Source organism: Coloeus monedula (genome assembly GCF_965178545.1).
Source record: "Coloeus monedula genome assembly, chromosome: 1".
NCBI lineage: Eukaryota > Metazoa > Chordata > Aves > Passeriformes > Corvidae > Coloeus > Coloeus monedula.
Window position 1 is genome coordinate 29,744,209 of NC_138781.1, and position 25,403 is coordinate 29,769,611.

Sequence of the window (25,403 nt, forward strand, 5' to 3'; positions counted from 1 at the left end):
ACCCAGCACCACAGGCTGGGGCAGAGTGGCTGGAAAGGTGACCCATGGAGAAGGACCTGGGGGTGCTGGCTGACACTGGCTGAACACGAGTGAGCTGTGCCCAGGTGGCCAAGAAGGCCAACAGCATCCTGGCCTGTATCAAAACCAGTGCAGCCTTCAGGATCACACATGCCATAAAAAAATAAAGCCACCTAATTCTGTTTCAACTGAGCATTCAAGCACAGCACATGCTTCACAGCATCCCCAGCAGAGACAGAGCACAACACCAAGGCAGAAGCTAACAGTTCAGTACAACCAGCCAGCCACAATGAGCCTTTCACAGAAATACGTAACTAACTGTCATTTGCTAGTGTCACTTTGTTTCCTGACAGGATGCAGTACATTTGTTGAAATGCAAATGAGTTTTTTCAGAGACCAATTTGCAGTCTGAACTTAAAATTTTATTCCGAGTTAGCAGCAGTTTAAACCTAGTCTAACTTTAAAAATATTTATATTAAATATTACTTATATTTGTATTAAATGTTATTTTAAAATATTTAATGAGATTCTTTCTACAGTAACTTACAGGAGTTACCTACCGAAATAAGGACAACTGGATATAAGAGAGGAATATTTGATTTTTCCAACATATCCACTAGTTCCTGGATTTCTTGAATGGCACACCTTTTATCCTAAATTAAAATAAATGTTTAGAATTACTGAAAACAACAATTATTTCATAAAAATGGAATTCAAAGTTCTGTTATTTACCAAAAAAGAATATACCTCACTTTTCTGGTTTTGGGGGGGTTTGGTTGGTTAGTTGTTTGTTTTTAATATACTTGCAATGGTATTGTCTGGCAAAGTTATAGATGTTTGAAAAAGAATGAGATTACCCTTTATATACATATATATATAAACAAAAAAAACAAGATTAAGATTGGTCTCAGATATGGTTCATCTAAAACCAACCTGTTCCCATACAAGGACCCAGATACAGATCACATGGCACGCACACGTCCCGAATGGGAAACACTACCTTACACCATGGTAGCAATGAATGCACAGTTAGATGACCACATGCATGACAGGCCTCTCCTTAAAATACAATATACACTTCAATACAACATCTATGAAAGGAAATTTTTAACTACTTCCAGTTTTATCCCTATGGTTTAAACATTCATGGCTGGTTAACAACACAACAACAGAAGAGTGGAACCAGAGGAGAATGAACAGACCAGTATCTCAAAGGTCTAGTTTAGAGCACATCAGAAACACCAAATATCAGAATGGACACAGCATATGAGGACAAAAATAACAACTTATTACTCAAATATTTAATTATTTACCACTACTAATAAGTTTAAGTGTAAATTAAAAAGCATGCATCCTTTCTACTTACATTTACACAAACAAAATTGTAGCACTGTCCTGAAATGATGTTTTGTAGATGGCTATCATTTTTGCTTAGAGATCTTGAAATAGCTTCAACCTGATTAGACAAAAAAAAGAGTCAAAAATTCTATTTCAGCCTTAACTATCTGCTAAAGCTTCCCCCACTGTGGCAGAGTTTGTTCATTCAAATTATTTTAAATTGGCAATTATTATTTCCACTAAAAAACCTGAAAATTGCTCAGAATTTTGGGGCACTCAACAGTGAAGCATGGAGCCCAACATATGTTGAAGTATACTGCTTAGGGAAGCCATTCCAGAAACAGCTCTAGAAGCATCAGGCAGGAGTGCTGCTGCTGGGGTTAGGATGTTCAACTGTTTCCAGAGATGAAAACACTGTCCATAAAATGATCTAATTATTTTAGATGTCTAATTCTGAGAAAACCTCTATAATACTCAAATATATACATTTTGTCTCCATGAAGTTAAAAATTAAATAAAATAAGTGTGCATGAAAGACCAGGTGCAGTGATGTTCCAAGGTTCTGCCCAGAGCAAGAGTACAAGACTTGACTAGAGTTTCTCCTTGAAATAATTTCCTCAATGAATATTTTTAAATACTTTCTTAAGTACAAACATACTTATTTTGCAGCCTTTTACACAAGCTAAGTAACTATCTTATCCCAGATAAAATAAAAAGTAGATTCTACTGCATTATCAGCTTCAGGATTGCCTTAAGTAAAACAGTAAACCAGGTAACAGAGGGTGAATCTGTTCCCTAAGAGCAGATTATAAAAAAATAACAAAATCTTGAAATTCAGGAGAAAAAAAATCTTCATGTTGCTTCCATTAAATCAGCAAATCCCACTGTTTCACTATACAACTGAGCTTTATTTCTGCCCAAAACACATATTAAGTATCATAGAACAGAAACAATACACTGCTGTGTTCCCTTAAAATGCCACTTACTCCACAATCCAACAGAAGTTCCAAATACAACCTTTTAAAAGGCTTTGCAGTGTTATGTAAAGCTGTATTTGTTAATTTTTGTCATAATCAGGAGCTAACTTGTTTGCAAAGGAAGGTGGTTTGAAACCAAAGAGTTGATATTTTTGCTCTAAAGATTTTAGAAACATTTTGGGCTCAAAATTTGATAGCATAACCACAAATAGCTGACATTTAATCTTTTAAGAATAAAAAAAAGTCACAGAAGGTATGAATTACTACAAAATACTTGGCAAATGCAATAATCCAGGGCTCACCTGGCTTGAACCTCTGAAGATGTAAAATCAGAAATCCCTGGTATCTTCTCAACCTTGCACATACTTCGATGAACACAAGCATACTGCAAGCCAGCATCTTTTCTGAAGGTATTTGGAACATGACCCAAGGCAGAAGGCCTACTTTTATTTTTTCTTTGAGATATTACCATACATGATGCTTAAGCATTGCTGAACATTTAAAAATTCCCTGGGTGCATCAGAAATTTTGATTTAACTTAAACAATTTTATTAAGTACCACACTAGCATTTTTTAACCACTGTATTATCCAGCAAAAATGAAATCTAAATTCTCTGTTGGAAAAGTAAGCACAGCTGCCTAAGAAGAAGCTTCAATAAATCATCAATTAACTAAAATTAATTCTTATTCTAGTTGCCATTTTATATCCTATTCAATATTACTTTTTTAAAAATTAATATTAATCAATGTTATCAGCTATGCAAGAGAGCAAAAATTACCTAAAAATACCACCTTGGTAAAAACTGATTGTCACATAATAGTTCAGTGTTTAAATAAAAAGGAGTATATGGATTTGCTTTATTACTTCTGGTCCTTGTAACAACTGATATTCTTTAATGCTTTTTTAATTACCAGATGCCCTGCACTGAATTTTCAACTTTATTCAACATCAACTTTCATAAAATCAAAGATTAATACCAGGATATTTGGAACCTGTAAAAGTTATTTAAATTATATCAGAATTTAAAATCACAATTAACACCAATGCAGCAGGTGGACTATGCAATCATTAAGAAACTGGTGAGTTTCTACTAGTGAAATGATAGTTCTTTTTCTATTTGAAAACAACCAAATATTTTTATATGCAGCTCATGGATAATTATCCTGTCACAAAAATGACACACAACTTCATCCAGCTGATTCCATTTCATGTGACAGCAGCACTTTGTCACTAAAGAAACAGGAGTACACGATTTCCAGTGACAGAAGAAAACACCTTCAGCTCCCATTTAGGTTTGTTTGCTTCAAAAGAAAGGGCTAAATAACAAATTTAAGGAAAGACTCAAGTTATGTCTTTAACAGTATGATATCCTTAACAAAACATTCATTCATTAGTCATACTGTTTAAAGTAACACTGATTAAAGTACTGTTAAAGTATTTAACAAGCAACAATGTAGCCTTAAAAAATTTTTAGAAAAGCTTTTCTTTTCATTTTCTTTATCTTATTAGTTCAATTCTTAGGTCTTTTTTTCCCCGGTTATTGGCATTATCATGTTATTAGAGCTTCTCTCAGAAATCCTTCTAACAAATTTCTTTTTAATTAACTTTAAGGATATATGTAGAAGTTAACAAATACCTCAGAAATAAACACGGCTGCTACTGAGAACTGGAGTATCAGAAGTATCTAAAATGTTAAAATACTGGACCCAGATAATACGTGCTCTACTGAATGATTCCCAGTTGGTCTCCTATTTAGATTAATTACCTTCCAATTATCCCTTTGAAAAGGCCCAGCTTTCAGTGTGGCACATCTATATTGCTTAAAATAATTATTTTGCACAAAATCAAGTCTTTCTCACACAAGGTGCTGTGCTTCATTTGAGAACACACAGGCTTGTGCATATATAGTTTCTAAAGTTAAGAGTTCTGTATATTGGTAAGCTTAAAAATTAACTCAGAGATTTTATTGTTTAAAAGTATATGGGTAAGTGATGTCTTCCTACTAATAGCAGAATAGCTTACACAGAGATAAAAATGAGAACTAGCAATGGATCTGGTGTCAGTGAAATGGAAACATACTTCTGTCCTATCATACAGATATTCAGACAAGAAAAGATCTTATTCAACTCTGCTAATTTTTTTCACTTTTAGATGTAGACACTGAATAGATATAAAGCATGATTCCATACTAAATACAATTCTTTCCAAACAAAAACTGTAAGTACAATGTCAAATGACATTTCCAGATATAAAACAGCCATACACGTTGGTAGAGAAACATATCCTTCTAATAATTAACACACCATGCAGAAGATCAACAGACATGAATAAAACCATTGCAGAAGTAACAATATGCAAATCAGAAAACCTGTATTTTTGAACAGCTATTCCCTGTCTGTTTCTCAGGGTAACAGGAACATGCGATATAATCACATAAGATATAATTAAGAATCACCCCAACACCAGTCTAAATTTAAGCAATTATCAAATGTTAATCGCCTTTGGGAAAATGGAAATATGATAGCTCTATTAGAAAGAATAATGAAAAAGATTGTTAAATGCCAGTAGAACATTCCATCAATATCCTAAAGCAAAGGCTTCAATGAGCATTCACTGTGAGGGAAATGTACCCCTATCACTCTATAAAAAGGCTGATTAATTTGATTTTGCATTCACAGCTCTGCAGGAAAACAACGTACTCTTTAATTGGTTCAAACGCCAAGTCAGACTTCAAAGTAACAAAAGCATTTCCTCTGTAACATACTTGTAACAATTTGGTCTTACTGAATTCATAAAATCTAAAGAAAATTGCCACTCTTTTGTCTGGATTCAATTTCTCCTCCAATCAAATATGGACATTTTAAGTGGATCTGTAAGATCCCCCTGCACAGCACAACTGGGCAAAAGATGCTTCCTTCTGGTAACTTCCACACCTGTTATTAATCCCTTGTAATAAATACTACAGTGACACAGGAAGTCTCACTTTTTTGTTTTCACATTATTTAGACCATTTCTTAGGAGCAGTGGCAACCAGAAACATTAAATTAATCATACAGTTGAGAGCCATAGAGTTGTACTTACTTTTATTTGGCTTTTCAGAGATTCAGGAAGGAGAAAACCTACTTGTGCAAGAGTTTCCTTCACATTGATGATAACACAAACTTGTTGTGATAGGTTGTCTGTGATCAAGAAAAAAACCTTAGTATTTCATGCAAAAATAAATTAATCCAAATTACTAATCTGCTAAACATTACCTTGAATCCACATATTGTTGTTTCTTGACAGAACTTTTTCAACAGCTGTAAATTTAACGGCTACAAGGTACAGTTAATGTAACTACGTAATTTATACGACATACATCTCAAAATTCAAATTATATTTGATATGATTTTGTACAACATGATATCGTTACGTAAGGCCTGTCCCCAAAGCCCATTTAAATCTACTAAAATGTATTTGTTTGGGTCCATATTGACACTAGATGACCATCAAGAAAACTTTCTGAAAATTTCATCTCTCTTATAATTTCAACAGATCACTAAATGCAGCATCAGTAATATTGAGTAAATTAAGGGGGAAAAAAGCAAAAAAACCCAGGATATAACATAAATCCTATTCCCAACAATATATACTAAAAAATAGCCCAAAAATTTATTAATGATACTGTTTAAGGAGACAGAAGATGTAACTGTTCACCCCAACAGCAAAGAAGTTGCAAAGTTAGTGACAAAGATCCTGGCATGGGCAATTTCCTAGATGTTTTACTGGGGGGGGGGGTGCAAAATACAGTATTTTGTTGCTATCAAGAACAATAGTTTCAAGTTATTTCCTGATCTGTTCCACAAAGCCAGTATTTCAGAAAATTAGTGATTTCTCTTGTTATTGACTACAGGTTTTAGATTCAGTGAACATTTTCCTTTCTTTAAGATAACAAACCAAAATTCAAGTCTGAAATTCTCAAATCTAATTCAGGACTTTATCCTTTAGATGCTAAATTAACACACAGAAGAAAACATAAGATTTCCAATGTTTTGGGGGGAGCCATTCCATAAGCAAATAGAAATTTCATAAAAGTAAAGTCTAATTATGTTTAAAGCATATGAACTCCAGGGACAGAAATATACCAAACACCACCACAAAATAAATTAGGAGTGAAAGACAAGAAAAATTATAAAAATATGGGCTAACTGGTCTTCAAACAAGTCTGGATATAAACATATGTATTTGTTGCATGTGGGAAGTTATTTCTATAATTACATACCACACAATAAGTTTAATCAGATGCATTACTTCAGCAGTGCAGAAACATCTCACTTTCTATTGTAAACACATAGACTTCTTTACAAAAATAGACATAAAGACCTGAAAATTAATTTTAAAGCTGCCGTAAAGTCAACATTATTGGAAAGTGACTTGTGATTTTTAAGCAATTTTCTGTGAGCAGGAAAAGTGAATTAACCACTGAGAATCCCAAAAGATAATTAGAATGATTTTTTGAATCATGGATATTTATTACGTCCAATATTTATAATGTGACAACAAAAATAGCAACTGACTTTGTATTAAGTTAGCAAGAATGGGGAGGAAGGAAGAAAGAGAGAGAACAATAAACATCTGCTTATAAACCATCACAACCAGATGGAAGTGCAAATGAAAAAAATGCATGACCAGTTCTCACAGGACTGGAAATCACAGGATAACACAAGTGTGGGAGAAATTATCTTCCCATAGATTAACTGGGCAAAAAAGTATACTGAACATGCATCACAGTTGGCTTCTACTTAATACAGAATAACTTTACAGTCTGAAAAATGGGAAACCATATTGAATTAATTTCTTATCAGCAGAAAGAAACCAGTGGGTAGATTGAAATCAGATCAAGAGCCACTTGAATTTAGTACTGTACACAAAGTGCAGATACAAGATAGACATACACAATAAACCAGACTAGCATATCAGATTTCAAGAACTCAGACTCTATTGAACTAAGTAACTTAATGAAGACTGGAGCTATTACAAAAATCCACATGTGGAAGAAGGCTGTGGAGTCCAAAAACGCACCATAACTTAAGCTCAAACAGTTGTTTTTAAAAAGAAGTCTGTAATCAACAGTGTCAGAACTATTCTCACAAAAGGCTGCTCAAAGGCTGCAGCTATACAAACCCATCTCACTCCTCTCTCCAGCCCTCTTAGATCTCTAATTTCCTGTAATATACATGAGAAAGGAGAGGCAATTACAAAAAAGCAACTAAGACTTTCAGGTTGAATTTAATAAAGAAGAGAGAAAATCCAATGAAGTGTGGAAAACTATTTTTTATCTGGAGGAGGAATGTAATGTTATAAGGGGAAAGTATGTTAATAAAGTAGGAGAACATTAAAGTAGTGATAATACCTACATTGAAAAGATGCTGCATGTTTTTAAATGATCAAGGAAATGAGTAAAAGAAGTCTGGGAAATCATCATTTATAAAATCATCATAGTAAAGCAACGGTTCTGTTATAGTTGAGGTTTGAAACTCAACTTCCATTTAAATCCAATTTCAAGTGGTCAAATATCCATGTGTTAATTTAGACTGCACCTTTGCTGCATTGTGGGAAGGAAGACTGAGTGGCGCCTTCCTCCCCAAGACTGCCCGTGTCCCACCTCTGCTAAGATGATGGAGCTCTGTCACTCAGCATAGTCATGCTGAACTCAGTGAGCACATCTGGAGTGCTGGCTCGTAACTCCAGGGATTCCATGAGTTTTGCTGCCTGCCAGTAAAGCTGTGTGCAGCATTTCATTCCTGCTTGTCAGAATTCTGTTGGGGTGAACGAAACAGTCATACTGGAAAGGCAAAACACGGCCATGTCACCAAGAATTTTAATACTCGGCTAAAAACATTTTGTTCTCCGTTGGACCGCTGGATAATTGAGGCTGGAAGGGACTCCAGGAGTCTCTCATTCAAACTCCTTCTCAAAGCAGGATCACCCATGAGGTCAGGCCTGGTCAATCAGCCCCTTACTGCTCTGCCATACAATCTCTCTGGGCAACCTGTTTGCTGCTTGGTTGTCTGTCAAGGGTGAACGAGATTATTCCTTTTACTGAGTTGGAACTTCCCTTGGTTGGGTTTTTGCATTTCCTCCTGTCCTCCCACAATGAACCACAGTTCTATTTTACTTAACTACTTTCTGCCGTAACTTCCTTTTCATCTGCCCAATGCTTTTTTTCAGTTGTTTTCCCACTATTACATTACATATCAAACCCTCTACCTTGCTTTGGCTTCCTCTTCCTCTACTTATTTAAACTTATTATTTCCCTGGAAATTTCCTCTCCCCAACACACATCACCCAATTCCAGCTGTACCTGATAATGGAGTAGTGTTCCCCATTCACATGCATCACGTTTGATCCCATCCATCACTTTTAACATGCACTCAGAGCAGATTTTTTGCATGAAATAAAAAATAGTTAAAACTTTACACTGTCAAATTTAAACATTAAATTTCTCAATCAGGAGTTTTCTTCATTAAACCTAAATTCGACACAAGATTTCAGAATTTATTCCATAAAACGTCATTTTTCCTTCCTCAGAAAACTTGATTTTCAATCTTTCTACGCCCTCCTTTGATATCCCAGAAGCTTTAGATGACATTATTATTCACCAACACCTGCCGCAGTCTTTATCCTAGGATCGTACTCAATCATAAATTAAAATGTGTGCATGTTTATGGAACTACCATAGTTAGATGATGTATTAAGTGCACTCTAATGGAAGACTTAGAAGTTTACCTTGAAGAGCATGCCACAAATAAGCAGCAATTAAAATAATACTTTGTTTGAATAAAGATAATAAATATTACATCCTAGGGAATTAATACCATAAGAAAAAAAATGCATCTGAATCGCAAATAGGTTTTAGCCTACAGACATAATTTTTTTCTCTTAATTGCACATATATGTGTGTACATACACTTGTTTTTGGAAACATGCTCATACCACACCACTCTTAGTACGCTATTACAATTCCTATTGCTTCCTATTTTGGAAGCACATCTCATCAAAATACTTTTGAAGTTTGCAGTGAATTCCAAGTAGTAAATTAGTTTATTGGAATTCCATTTGCACTTTCTACATAGCAATGGCTTGACTGGTCTGGAAATTCAGTATGGTTTCCCTTGGCATCTTTAGAAACATCTTTGTTATGAGATGCTACCACTGTAAACATACGAAAAATTAAATAAATACTGCCACGCATTTAGTTCATTCATGCTCAACAGAATGAGTTGAATTTTTTATTTGAATAATATAGGTAAGCAAAAATATCTTTTTTTTTTTGTTGTTCACCCATCCCACATGTCTCTGTAGCCACAAAAACTAAAAACCAAACTTGACACTGCCCCCTACCAATATTAGTACACAGGAAAGAAAGGAAGATTTTGTGGTAGAAGGCAAGAAAATAGGGTTCTTCTCACTTGACAGTAGCTATTCCAAGGAGTATTCCCCACCTGCCAGTCTATTTCTTTGGCTCAGAGCAGAGAACAGCCACTGGTTCATGAGTGTGCCCATGAAAATGCAGCCTACCTCACATAAGTTTTCTCTCCTTTGCTCAATTTCTATTTTTATAAAAAGTCACGTGGTTTCTTCACAGAACACAAGTCATAATATGTAGCTCCCAATAGTCATAAACAGTTTGAAGGCATTACAATATTTTTCTCGGCACTTGCAAAAACCATCATTTTATCTACATCAACAGATACTTCTTTAGCCAAATGTGAGGGCAAGTTATCCAATCTGCAAATGCATGCTCTTGTGAAAAAGTTATTTATAAAGTAAGGCCCTTGAGAAAAGAAAAACAAGGAGGAGGAGGAGGAGGAGAGAGAGAGAGTCAAACTGTAAGTTACAAACCTCTTCTGAGAAGCACCGTTTAAAGTTTACATGTTGGAACTAGAGTTCAAAATTATCTACCTCGAGGGCAGTAATCCTAATGGAATTTTTTTAGGATGTTTTGTATTAGCCTGATCTTAACTACATTTCTAGATGAGTCACCCTTTTTGTAAGACAATGTTTTCTTACTTCAAGACTATTCAAAATAGGCGTGTGCCACCTTGTCTGCATGCTCTACAAGTTTACACCTGTGTAACTAAAGAAAAGCATTAAATTTGCTTTTTATAAAACGGTTATAAAAAGAGATTTGAGGAAGTGAGGAAACTAAAAAGAAATGTTTTAACAAAACAGTCTCAACAGAAAAATAACTCATTAGTCTTTTTACATCAGTGAAATGTTTCTTTGCCTTGAATAAGAATTATATGCATGTGTATAAATATCTAAGGTAAAAAAATGTATATAGGGATGCATGATTTTCTTACTTCCACCTGATAAGTTTAGCAAGTTGAAATTTGTTGAATTCCTGAAGAAAACCAAATGTTTTGATCACTAATAAATATAAACTGCAAATGACATGAAATTTGGAATTGTAGTCACAAAATCAAATGTGTACACTCAAAATTTCTTCATCACTACTGAATTCATCCAGTGAGAAAATGTGCGTCCAGCACAGTAAATTGGGTAACTTAATAATAAAGAAATCAGCTGTAAAGACTGAAACAGCAGTGGGGAGCCAGTGTGAGGCCAGAGCCCTTGGTTCCCTGCACCCTCCTAACCCATACATTCAGCTTCTGGGACATCTCCAGAGGGCCTTAAGAGCAAAGTGGCATTTGGAGAGCTGGCATCTTGCAACTCAACTTGACAGCCATGTAGGACTTCCCCCTCAGGCACTCTACATGGCACAAAAAGTGATAAGCAAGAGCACATCACTTACAAGAGCATGTAGTGATACAGCAAGTGGGAATGGCTTCAAATGGAGAGTAGGCTCTGACTAGATATTAGGAAGAAATTCTTTACTGTGAGGGTGGTGAGGCACTGCGACAGGTTGCCCAGAGAAGTTGTGGATGCCCTGTCCCTGGAAGTGTTCAAGGCCAGGTTGGATGAGGCTCTGAGCCACCCAATCTAGTTAAAGGTGCCCCTGCTGATGGCCAGGGGGTTGGAACTAGATGGTCTTTAAGGTCCATTCCAACCCAGGCTGTTCTATGATTCCATGATTCTACGATATAGTACCATGTAGTGGGTTTTAAACTCTCAAGAAAAGCAAACACTGTCATATAGTCAATTACCCAGCATCAAGGAAAGGCCTAACTGAACATGCCTCGGCTTGTAGGATGGTTGCCATTCTCTAAGGTGACCTATCCTTGAAGGTTTCCTACAGGTATAGCACAACACAGCAGATCATAGCTAACAAGATTTCTTCTGTAAAACTAACAACCATAAGAGTAAATGATGCCATACAGGGGTACATCAGGATGATGCTCCAAAGGACAAAAACATATTCTCCCCTTAAATATGCTTTAAGTGTGGAATGAACTGTGAATAGAGCACGTGCCTAATATTAATTCACATGGTTCAACTGTCCACTACCAAAATAATTCATGCTATAGCGACCTGAAGATCTGAGATCTGAAGCCTTTTGAAGGGCACAAAATAGATAAGGCACAACTCTCAAACTGCTGTCTTGGACAACTAACAGTGCCAATTCAAAATCCCATTAAAGATAACATGTAAGATAATTCTGTTATGCAGTGTCCTAATTTGCTATGGAGGACTCATTATACTGCTTGCATAAGGAGAAAAGAACACGTACAGCTTCTGCTTCCTGAACTAGCACAATGCAGCAAGAAGCAAATCTAAACTTCAGTAATCTTGAAGTACAGATTTTCACAGAAACCACCATAGTAAGACTGCTGCGGTTACTGAAGTAGATATATTGCATGTTGCCACAGCAAAGGGACATTAGATTAGACATTATTAAAGGGATTAGCCTGACTGACCACCATGAAGGTCTTCATACTTACTTTAAACTACACAAACTTTTTATTATAAGTAACAGCTGAAAAAGATTCCACTGGCTTTAAGGAAAACAAAAAGATGTGATAACATTACATATGCTAAGAAGGCTATTGTGCTGGTGAGGCATAATTACTGCTTTGTAAATTCATGTCAACTACTCCCTGCCACCCTCTTTTCTTCAATATGTTTGGAATTCCTAAGCTTGAAAGCTAGGAGTGTGGAACATCTACAAAAAGTAAGATTTTCAAAATGAATATGAGAGCCCATTGCCTGTCAGAACCAGAAATTTCCAGGCTTCCCAACACTATTTTCTTGAATTGTGCCTGAAAAATTCAGTTAAGTAATTCTAATAATGCATCTAATATGCAATATTTGCCCACTATAATAACCAGAGTGGACAACTAGCCATTCACTCACCGTGCCCCAACAGAACACAGGTTTTGCTCTGGTTTTCTTAAATAGGAACTTCATTCTTTTCTCTGGAAAGGTATTTTTAATCCAAAAGGAAGTCCCTTTCTCTTCATCAGTTTCTGGGGTTTTATCCCTCAGTTCTCAACAAGGAGTCAGGCAAGAGTCCCCTGAATCACTGCCTGTCAGTTTACAATAACCATCAGTGTGGTCATTATACAGTATTTGAGAATTCTTACTTTCTACATTGTTTTTAGAGTGAGTCAACCTAGATAAAGGCTAAATCCAGTCTTTAAGTTAAACTGCTATGAAACCACTTCCACTGGAAAAAAAAAATTAACAAACTGTTCAACAAGATATTTATAAATTAATGAGGTACCTCAATATCACATAATTGCCACATCAATTTAGGCAACAACTGACTGTATGTGAAACAGTGACAAGCCCTAAAGAGTTAATATTTAATTTTCAGTCTACAACGTAGAATAGAAAGATGGAACATATTCAGAATTGACCTGCAAATGAAAGAAAAAAATATATTGTTTATTCCTTATAAAGTCCTTCAAAATTAATCTCTGCTTGACTGTAATATACACAGCTTTTTATAAGGTTCTGTATTCTAAGAGAAGTAAATAAATATGCATAATACAAAGATTCCAGTAAACGAGCTAAAACAACTTGCCTAAGCACATTTTATCCATCATAAAACTTTTCTTAAAGACATTTCAAACTATTGCACACAAAATTCTTAATTATAATCAGGAATATGCAAACTGACAGTCACAAGGACGAACACATACCCTTAATGATCGAGTCAGCTGCATACAGATCCCGCTTGTAGGTCACCTAAAGGACAGACAAGCCTCATTAGATTTGACACAGCAGGAAGGAATGTAAAACCAATAACACAATTGCCCTGAAGGCAATTCTTTACATTTTAAATACCATAAACAAGTGATATTGTCAATTTCTTAATTTGGTAAAATATCGTTGGCAATTTATGAGAACAGAGGTTGCAGAAAGTACTGGAGACTTGAGAAAACCCCTTTCCCAAATACTTACATCTGCTTAGAACTCATTTGAAACCTAAAACTATTTTCAATGCTTTGAAAAATCACAAAAACATAATAATGCATCTAATAATGCATCTATTTTTTTACATATCAATTCTATGCTAATTTTATTGCAGAATAGATTAGTTTTCAACAGGACTTGGGATCATAAAAATGACAGCCAGGGAGAAACCTTGTTGTTGCTTTTACTAATGTAGGTGCAATTTTTCAGTAGTGCAAGACTCTTTTTGTTAACAAGAGTCCAATCAACCAGTGGGAGTCAGTGAGACTACAAGTAGACTGTGCATGAGCTTTCAGAGAATTAATAAACATCAAGTTCTCCTTGAAGACATTGATCAGATCAAGTTAGATGAACAATAAGATGCTGAATATTTACTTGGTACTTGCAAAAACACCCTTTATATCTGTCTTTGTACACTCATGGTGGCTGACAGTCCCAATCACAGACTTTGCAAATAAAATAACAGAAAATTAAAGTCAGATCTATCCAAGACATTAACAGTGTTTGCTAGCACTGTCTTCACACTAACAAGCAGTGACTTGAACTGATATGACTCTTAAATATTTGTATTTCTTTTTACTGTAACTTCCTGTAATGCTAAATAATATTTACTGGATTTTCTGATTTCTTTTTCTCTAGAGCCTGAATAAATATTTCTTTCTTTTTGAAATTAACTGAACAGGATTCCAACAGCATTAGTGCTGCAAAGTAAATCTTACAGCAGGATACCATTAATGGTATATTTAGTCTCCAAGTAAGTGATTATTTGACTCTAACATAAGGATTCTTGTGACCACTTTCCTTCCAATCTCATAAATTAAGCTCTGTATTATATTCAGAAACAGATGAATAATATCTCATGATTTCCCCAATGCATTACATTCTTTTAAAATTTAAAACTAACTTAATTCCCTATAGTTTGTCCTGCAGGAGGAGCAGCCAGAGAATGAATCTATCCTGATAAATCTTAGGAGTATCAGTTTACAAACAGACTTTCACATTTCTACTTACTGTTGGAAAGAATCAATGTCTTGAAGTTAGATTTAAGGATAGAGTGACCAATTGAGTAATTTTGCTGCAAAGTTTCTTTCTATTAACCAGATTCTAGAGGGCATTTATATTGAATTTTCAGTAAAGTATAACAGATTATAATAGCAAAACCTTTCAAGAAACAAGACTAAGGTCTGTCAGAAATGGTGTCACATACTCTAACATTTAAGGTCTCTTTGAGGTGCAAAAGTATTTTTAAACAGCCTGATCTAAAAAAATGGTAGGTGCAGTCTTCAAGAAAACAGCACAGGCGAATAAAAAATTAAGAATGAACCTTTAAAAAATCTGTCCTGAAATTCTTAGACAGACATCAGCAAATGCTTTGTTTCCTAGAGAAATAAATCATTGAAGACCATATCACATGCTTCATATGTATTTCTTTCATAATCTTTGATCTTATAAGCTAATTTCAGATAAAAGCTCCTATAAGTTTTGTGAAAATTGCAGAGTTCACAGGAAAATCCTTCCAGATACCATATGTGACCACCCCTTACCAGTCAAGGAGGGAGGGTTTCTCTACACCTCTTTCGATTTGATTAAGATGCTAAATTCAATTCCCTGAATGTTCCTTATTTATAACAGTTGCACAGAGCTTGAGCCCAGATTTGTCCATAGCATTCTAGATGCACTTGCAATACTAGAACATCTCTTCTCCAATTTCATATTCTTGTTTCTCTATCCATGGCTGACATATGGTATTTTGCCCACATACTTGGGAAACTTGCTACCTTCTGTGATACCTACACCACATTCAAAGTCACTGCCTTCCAAGAACAATCCATTAAATAAGACCTATACTTAATTTGTTTCTAAAATCAGTTCTTGATATTTGGCTGCAATGAAAAGCATACTTTTTTCTTTAAACTGTTTGCTAAGCAATCCTTATAAATAGGTTACTTCTGATCAATTATATTTTTATTTACAAATCTTTAAATCTTTGTCTGCAAACTTTACCAGACAACTATTAAATACCTTAGAGACAATAACAGCTTCTGCAGAAACTGGTGAGACGAGGTGAGAATTATCTTTTGAAATATATCAATTATCTAATTTTTCATCTATTTAATGAGAACTAGTACAGTTACAGTCATCCTATTTTTAATTAAGATGTCATGTAATAACAAGTCAAACTTCTGCCAGTTGTATGTTTTACCAGCAGCACTATCTTTATCAGTCAAGATTATAGACTTGTAATAAAGTCTTGAAGTCAATTTCACAAAATAATTAAATTCCATGTTGGTTCACATTAATTACATTAATCCCTTGACTCTTTAAATAACCAAGTTTTTCCTGTAGCAGTGCACCCTTTTGTTTAGTTGATCAATATCAAACTCACAGGCTCCAAATTACTCAAATTCTCTTTCTTCACATGACAATTTTCATTTTGTCCTCTTGAACATCCAGTGCTCCAAGACTTTAAGAACGTTATTGCTGCAATCCAGAATATCACTAGGCCAAATATTAAAACTCAGCACAAATACCTCACAGTCACAGAACATGAAAACATGAACTGCTTATAGGAAAGACAGAGCAGTCTTACTTGGTAAACGTCTCTTCTGTATAATAAATACTCTATTGTACTTCTTTAATAAAGCCTCAAAAATCATCAGATGAGTTTGTTTTCCTGTGTGCCCTATTTTGTTAATTGTCAGACTGTAAGTTTTCACTACCTAGGAAGACGTTCTTTTTAAAGTTATTCCCCAAAATTACTTCCATATAATGTTTAGAAGTCTTCTTCAAACAGCTTGAGGAACAGTTCAGACTTACAAAAGTGGACATCAAATGCAAAAATACAACTCTTTACTGAACAAATACAATAAAGTTATGACCACACACATACACAAATGTACTGCACTTCAGTTTAATGAAGTTTTTCCCGTCTCTTATGCTAAGACATCATACAGATCTCCTTTGTATGGGATAGTTTTGTAGGATTAGAAAATAATCTGTTGCTTTTTAGAAATGTTGTGGATTTTTCACTCTGCCAACATTAAGTCTATAAATCTGCCTCAAATTTTAAAAAAGGTTCTTATACTGAATTTTTTATCTCCATTATACACACACACATATATTAGGGTATAACAAATACATTCCCTTAGTTGATTTTACACTTTAAGAGCATATTGCCCCAGAATATTTAAGGTAATTTTACTTTCAAGGTATCAAACACAGAGAAACTGAAAATGTGGTGTTGATAGAGTCTTTCTGTTTCCTTTTTTTGCTGTCCTGGCCCCAAATACCTTATAAATAATTATACAATAACTATCTTTAAAATAGAATTTAGGAATATTTATAATACTGAAGTAATTTGAATTACTTGGTTGTTTTCACTACAAAGAATTATTTTAATTTTGTAGTTTGTTCCCAGAAAGTAAACTACCTCCTGCTTTAGCTCCAACAGTGACTTTGAAATGTTACTTTTCCTAATGTAGAAGTGCTCAGGTAGAGTAATTAATGTTAATTCAAGAAGATTATATATAAACACACACAACATTTTCCCACAACTTTGAGTCATTTAATGTTATGTCAGTTGTGCACCTCATGCATAAACTGAATTCTTACAAATATCTGATCTGCTCTTTAAAGATTCAAGATCCACATATGATGAAACTGGTTTTTAATACTTGAACTTCAGAAACTGTTAATTGACTGCAGTCCTTCTGTTACACATCCTCTGAAACCTCAATTGAACGAGGATTATTTATTTCAGATTATTTATCTGGATGGAATATCTTTTTGCCTTGTGTTGAAAAATAAGGCTGGAGACATTGGGAGAACATCAGTTCTTGGCATATGAAATTTCATTTAGCTCAGCATTACAAACCTAGCAGAAAAAAATAACAATATATTACAAATTACAGTATTATGACAGCCAATGAAAGATTATTGTGTTTCTGAGAGCTGACCAGTAACAGCAATAGTTCCTAATCATTTTGTAAGCAAGTACCACTTGAGAAAACTGGCAGTCTTCTGCACTTCATCAAACTAAAGACTGAGCATGACCGTTCTTTAATGGTACTGCTCCAAATCACCTGTCAAACACCTCGGTACAGAGTGACCGACGCTGGGTGCTCTTCAAGACGGAGCTGTATTGCTCTGTAGGCTCCAAACTGAAATCAGTATTTCCTGCAGAAACGATGTAATATTTTACACACCTCGTCATTTTTATGCCTTTCATTCTTAATGTCTTTACAAGCCACAGAAACACCAATGACTTTTAGCTACAAAATTAGACAGGGCATAGGATGTGAGAAGGTACTTTAATGACCTGGCACCAGCATCTTTGTGTTTACTGTATGTAAAATATTCACTGCTCTGAAATGGCCTGCAGCACAGTGTCTGCACATAAATGGGTGCTCTTGCTACTGTCACACTCTACACAACATTGTCAACACTGAGACTGTGCTGGGTTGACCTTGGATGGATACCAGATGCCCACCAAAGCTGCTCTGTCATTCCCCTCTTCAAGTGGATAGGGGAGAGAAAATATAACAAAAGACTCATGGGTCAAGATAAGGGCAGAGAGAGATCACACAAACCAGACTCAACTCAGAGAAAATAGTTTAATTTAGTTTAATTTATTACCAATCAAATCAGAGTAGGATAATGAGAAATAAAACCAAATATTAAAACATCTTCCCCACCCCTCCCTTTTTCCCAGGCTCAACTTTACTCCAAATTTTCTCTACCTCCTCCCTTCCAGTGGTACATGGGGATGGGAAATGGGGGTTGCAGTCAGTTTATCACACAATGTCTCTGCTGCTCTTTCCTTCTCAGGGGGAGGACTTCCCTTCCCTTCCCTTCCCTTCCCTTCCCTTCCCTTCCCTTCCCTTCCCTTCCCTTCCCTTCCCTTCCCTTCCCTTCCCTTCCCTTCCCTTCCCTTCCCTTCCCTTCCCTTCCCTTCCCTTCCCTTCCCTTCCCTTCCCTTCCCTTCCCTTCCCTTCCCTTCCCTTCCCTTCCCTTCCCACATTATTGTTTTCCAAATGTTTATAGGCCTCTTTAAAGTCCAGTGCTACTGCAATGTGTTCCACACACTATAAAGTTAATAGGATCAGGATTTTGTTTCATAAACAGTGTTGGGGTGACACTGACACTTCAACAAGTCCCTTTTAAAACAGAGATGAGCACAAGTTCAAGCCCCAATGAAACTGGGGACTGGTTACTAATACTACTCCTTGGGGCCTGATACTGGGGACAATACTGTCTAATATCTTTATTAACAACCTGAGAAAGGGGAAATGCCCTCAGAAAACCAGTAGATGACAACAAATGAACAAGTATTCATTCAATATGCTCAAGGGTCCAACAATAATTTAGAAGGATCCTGAAAGGCTGGAGAAAGCAGCTGAGAGAAACTTTGTGGTCTATAACAAACATAAATACAGCATCCTGCATCTGGGACAGAACGACCCTGGGAAGCAGCAGTCCATACTGATGCTGAAATATAGAAAACAGCTTTACAGAGAAGGACCTTCTGGACAAGCTGAGCATGAGTCAGTAGTCTGGAGCAGTGGAGAAAAGGAATCAAACAGGGCTGTATCAGTAAGGAAGTAGATCTCATTATGGGTAATATAGGGATTATTTGGCACTTAAGAGAACACACCAGAGTTTTCAGTTTTGGGCTCCCCAGTATAACACAAAGAGGAACAGAAGGAAGCCAGTAGAGGTCTGCTAAGATGGTGTGAGAGAACTTGGCTTGTTCAGCCCAAAGAACAGAAGATGGAAGATGGGGAAGGGTTAATTCATGGCCATAGAGAAGAATAAACTGGACTTTTCTTGCAGAGCTGTCTGTTGGCCTTTCTTCCTTCCCCAGTGCAAGATGCAGTAAGGGAAATGTTGATGAAATAATATGAAAAAAAGTCCCCATACAGGGTGATATTCATTAGAATTGTCTTCCCCAGAGAGGCTGTGAAATCTCCATTCTTGGAGAATCTCCATTCTTGGAGATACTCAAAACTTAGCTGTACAAGGCCCTGCACTGCCTAATCTAACTAACCTGGTCCCACTTTCAGCAAGGTGTAGGACCAGATGACATCTATCTATTTCATTCAGACTTAATTATTCTGTCATTCTAAGCTACATTTATCTGCTGGGCATCAGTAGCATCTACAGATAGCAAAGAACCAGATGAACATTATAATGAGAAAAATGAGCATTATTGGTGTATTTTGCTACCCTTCATGTAACTATCATGCTTTGCAATGCGAACAATGAAACCATCCAAAAAATTACGTAATGTAAATATGCATGACATAATCTGTCCCTTAGAAGACTGAATAGGAAAACAGACCATATACAGTTTCAGAAAGTCTGTATGTCCCCAACAGGATATCAAAAGAAGTTCTGTATGGAACCAATGCACAAGTAAATTTTCCTGTTAAATTGCACAGGAAATGTGCACTGCAGATTCAGGAAATTACCTTTCTGTGTAAGATTTATGGTTATACTTTTAAAAATAATGTCTCGTTGGAGGAAATTTACTGTCAAAGACAGATGCAGTGATTTGAGCTGCTTCCAGATCTTTCAGTGTGGTAATGAAAAATAAAATAAAAATAAAATAAAATGAAATAAAATAAAATATACTTTAAAATTGCTTGACACAACAGACACTAAGAAAGAATAATGTCCCACCACCCAAAACAATGAAATGTGATACTTTGGAGTAGAAGGGACATATACTTTGGCACCTGTACACACAGATGCTTTGTCAGTCATCAGGAACCTACCAGATTACCAGACAAGGTAAATGATGTTTAAAAAAATTTAAAGTATTATTTGAAAACGTCTTAAATATTACAGTGCTACTGAATGTAATGAACTACTCTAAAAATTGAACTGTTGATAGCCAGGTATTTGGCATCCGAAAAAAAGCAATGTCCTCACAGGAAAAGTAGAGGAAAATAGACAAAAGATACAGAAATAGCAGAAGAAAGCCCGTACCATAAAAGAACATTCTTAGTTTGGGGGATTACAGATTTATAGTTTTACAGATTCTTAGGTCATTCAAGTACTTAGATGTTTTTCCTATTTACAGGAAAATACTGTCTTCATTGATTATCTCAAGTAAAAACTGTCCAAGACGCTCTAGAATACTGAGCTCTAAAAAGAGCTCAGACAAAACTAATTCTGAAATACGAAATAGAAAAGCCTAAATTATAGTTGAAAACACATCTGAATTTTTATGGTAATATGCAAATTTTATTAATTTTAAATTATATATATAGAACTAGATATTATTATTGTCTTTACCTTCCAGAGGTCAGCTGTTCCTTCAACAAGTTTGGCATTTGTTTTACAGTATTTCAGAACCAGATGCAAACATTCAGTTCCATAATCCAGGTCATAGTCAGTACACTGTAGTAATTAAAAACCAAAAAAATCCTCAATTAGTCTTAGATACTTCTAAGCAATAACACATTTTCTTTCATTAATTAAACCTTACATCTCAACAGTCCTATCCACAGTAATACATCTGTATTAGGCACACAGGTTTAGGATAGATCAGAAATAAAACCACTCCAAGAAGCTTATGCCAAATCGTGGCTATTCAGCAAAATGTTATAGAAGTAAACAAACACTTTATAAGCACAGGTGAAATCAGTTAGGTGCTGCTAAGCCTCAGGATCTTTATAAACCTTTACATTGTTAACTAAACGAATGAGAAGTTACATGTATAAAAAAATTCTTGACATAGTCAAGAGAGGCCTCACCAGAAGACACCACTAACGTTTCAGTGACAAACCTTTAGAGTATGGGAACAAATCAATAGATGTAGAAGCATGACTCTTTAAATGCTGGGCCTGTTTTGGTTATTGCAGCATCAAAAAAGGGATGGTAGTAACCTCTGTATTCCTTACGTGATTCCCTCTATCTTTTTCTCCAGTTATCTGCACAAAAAATAGCAGTCTCATGCTGCTCCATGATCCTTACAGATTAAAAAAAACCCAACAAACAAAAGTTTGTCTACCTTTTAGGCATCTAGAAAAGATATTACTCTCTCAACACACCCTTCCCAAGCAGTTTGGCTTCCTATTGATAGCGATTATAAGAATCTCAATAATGAACAACTGAGTAGGGAGCAGAATATCCTGAGCCAAAACATAGGTAGAAAAGCAGGAACTGGGAGCTTATCAGTCAGGACTAGCTCAAGATGAATTAGCCTGACTAAGATAAGAAAGTTCTACTATTTTCATATTGCTAAATTACCAGTCCATACAGAAACAGGAAGGGTAACTTAAGATAGCATCTTCATAAAAAAAGGAGGTATTTGAGAAGATCAGAGGCTGGCTAGCACCATACCCAGTCTCTATTTCAGAGTGACTTGTCAACAGTAGGTAAGAAAGAACAAGGCAATAATATGTTCTTACCTTCCCAGAATGCTCCCTTGGCCTCATATAAAGCTATTATTCTGGCTTCAGAAATCACTTTAATAAAAAGTCCCTGAGGGACACACTGAACCAGAAGCGACTGCCTTAACAGTACTCAGTGAATTACAGGAATCCTGAATTCACCCAATTATTTTTTGAATAGCAGTATTTTTTTAGCAACTGCAGCAGGGAGTATCTCATTCATCACTTTTTTCATCGCATGCTCTGTTATTCTGACAGAAAAACCACCTTCTCAACCCTTCAAAATGCTCTACCACATCTCTTCTCACATCTTTCCACAGATAAAGAGATCAATATTTATTCAGTCATTTCATGTGTGAAAACTACTTCAAAACTTTGATCAATGCTTTTGCCCTCCATTTACCTACACTTACCTATGAATTTTATCATAATATCCTTCTACAAACCTTCTCAGTTAGCCCTCATCTCCACTACACAGAAAAAAAAGGGTACCTCCACTTCCTGTTCCAAATTATTTATGAACAAAATAACTGCACAGTACAGACTATCAAGAAACTCCACTGGTGATTTACTGCAATGAAAACTGGTCATGCACTTGACCCTGTTTCTTATCTTCTAACAAATAATCTACTCTGGTAAATCCTTTCTCTTATCCCACATCTGTAAGATTCCTTCAAGAGTCTTTGGTAAAAGCTTCTGTGAAACATCTTATTAATGCACTTAGGTTGCTATCAGCTCAATCAACCTCAAACAAGATGCCAGTAAAGTCCTTAAAGAATGACAATTAGCTCTGCAATACATAAGCTTTCCTTTACGAACACTTCCACTGTGTAAAATTTAACCCTGGGTCCATGTTTCAAAGATACTGTGCTCAGTAATTTCCAGCCCCTCCAAGATTCAAGAAACCAAAATTGCCAAGCATGTAAAAAATCAAGCGGGTTAAAGAACCAAAAGAGAGTACTGCAACACAACCTGCCTTTCTTTTTATTAAGTTCCTCAAGAAGTTTATTAAAACAGATGAAGAAAATTTTTTGGTTCTATTCTTGTTTTATAATATATCAGTGAAATTCAAGGAATTCATCAACATTACACATCTGAATTGCAATACTCATACACACAGACATCTTAGAAAAAAGATAGCTATGACTTTTATATTCTTTAAATCAGTAATTTCTATCATTTAATTTGTCAGCCAACTTTAAAAAGTACTTTAAATATTATTGTTCTTTACAGACTTTTAGCTGAGTTACAAAACAAAATGGACACAAGAACACAGAGTAACTTAAAAAGAAGGGGGTCTCAATAAAACCACTTTGGAACATTTTTTAATTAAGCAGAAATTTAAATAAATAGGATAGAAAAAAGGTCAACAGAAAAGATAAAGGAAGAGGGAACTCTAGCTCCGAAATACATAAAAATGCAGTGATCTTCCAAGTAAAGCTATCCAGAGATAAAGTGCCAGTAAAACCAGAAATGGCCTAGTCAATTCCAAATATTTATTACCAAAATGTTTCCTTTTTCATTTTGTTTTTAAGGAAAATTTTCTGGTAGAACACAAACTATTTTTCACTAATGTGAGTAACATACAGATTAAAAAACCCATGTATTTTTATTTTTGCTTCAGAATGGAAGAGAAAATTTCAGAAATAAATTTGGCTGTGAAAGAATTTACTCGGCAATAAAATTGTTACGTTTTTTAATATATGGGTAATGAATGCAACTAAGACAAAACAAAGCAATTCCAACTTTTTAGCAAGGTATTAATCACAGATAATTAGTAGGGAGTGGAGAAGTTCCATAAATGGGCTAAGGCATCTTGAGGGTATTGCTTGCTTCAAGGGATGAAATATGACACAAAGCAAAGTAATAATTAAAAACATATTTCACTAACACTTGTATATCATGACATTTACCACTCTAATTATCTGTAATTGTTTCAACCTAAACATATTGTCAAGAGTGTACTGTTCTCCAAGTCTGATACACTGATGTCAGAGGAGAACAATGAAATGAAGTAGTAGCACAAGGCCAGCTGTTTATATACAATCCACATGCTAAACAGTTTCACATGTGAAATTTTAAATCCATATTCAAAGAGCAGAATTCAAAAGCTTCTATATTGCTCTAAGAAATTCAGTTAGCAAATTAAGCATTAGCAGAGAGCTCCTATAAAAAAACGTCCTGCATCAGGCACGGTATCACCAGCCAATTGAGGGAGGGAATTGTCTTGCTCTGCTCTGCACTGGGGCAGCCTCACCATGAGTCCTGTGTACAGTGTTAGGGCACCTCAATATAAAAAAGACATTAAACTCTTAGAGAGTGTCCAAAGGAGGGCAACAAAGATGGTGAAGGACCTTGAGGGGAAGCCTATGAGGAGTGAGGAGACCTCATCACAGTTAAAACTTCCTTCCACAAGGAAGTGGAGGGGCAGACACTGATCTCTTCTCTTTGGTGACCAGTGACAGGACCCAAGGGAATGGCCTGAAGCTGAGTCAGGGGAGATTTAGGTTGGATACTAGGAAATAGTTCTTCATCCAGAGGGAAGGAGCAGGCTCCCCAAGGAAGTGGTCCAGCACCAAGCCTGGCAGAGCTCAAGAAGCATTTGGACAATGCTCTCAAGCACATGGTGGGACTACTGGGAATATCCTGCACAGGGCCAGGAGCTGGATTCAGTGATCCTTATGGTCCCTTCCAACTCAGGACACTCTCTGATTCTACAAAAATTCCAGAATATCTGTGAAGAAAATTCATACTCACCCAGGTATACAACCACTGTCATCCTAAATCTTCTGTATGTAATTCAGTGTACATCTAGATTCAATTTACAATACAAAAATCTGTTTAAAACTCTTACTCTTTCTAAAGCCCCTTTATGACTGAAAGCCTTTTTAACATAAGTTTGACAGTGTACAGTTAACTGAACTTGACATGCACACACAGCTTTGTGAAACAATAGACATAGTTTTAGTTTCACACCACAGATTTGAAATGATGGAAACAGCTGGAAATATTGGCACAAAACATATCCACAAAAGAAAGAAAACATAATAGTTTAGCTCTTTAAATGACACAGAAGGAAATATGTTACTTAAAAATCCTTTTGTAGTGTTGAATATTCAAAGGCATTCTAATAGGTAGCTTTGGGAAGACTTTTTTGTGGGTGTTTTTTTGTTTGTTTTCCAAGAATGAATAAAGTTTGAATAAAATGCTATGAGTGGAATGAGATACAGATTTTAGCATTACACAAAGTCTTCTTCCTCTTCCCTCCAAATTAGTTTGAAAACATTTTGAAAAATACTACTACTTCCT

General features: G+C 35.6%; 1 protein-coding gene across 2 annotated transcripts in view; it reads right to left on the minus strand.

The window, feature by feature from the left end:
• Nucleotides 1–25,403, minus strand: part of CRPPA (CDP-L-ribitol pyrophosphorylase A) — a 111,176-nt gene that overhangs the window by 51,459 nt on the left and 34,314 nt on the right. For both annotated transcript variants that reach the window (XM_082278297.1, XM_082278298.1), the window contains exons 4-8: nucleotides 20,995–21,099; nucleotides 13,422–13,467; nucleotides 5,416–5,513; nucleotides 1,385–1,474; nucleotides 579–671 (exon numbers count right to left, since the gene is read on the minus strand). In XM_082278297.1, coding sequence (XP_082134423.1) covers nucleotides 579–671; nucleotides 1,385–1,474; nucleotides 5,416–5,513; nucleotides 13,422–13,467; nucleotides 20,995–21,099 — 432 coding nt within the window. The remainder of the gene's footprint in view (nucleotides 1–578; nucleotides 672–1,384; nucleotides 1,475–5,415; nucleotides 5,514–13,421; nucleotides 13,468–20,994; nucleotides 21,100–25,403) is intronic.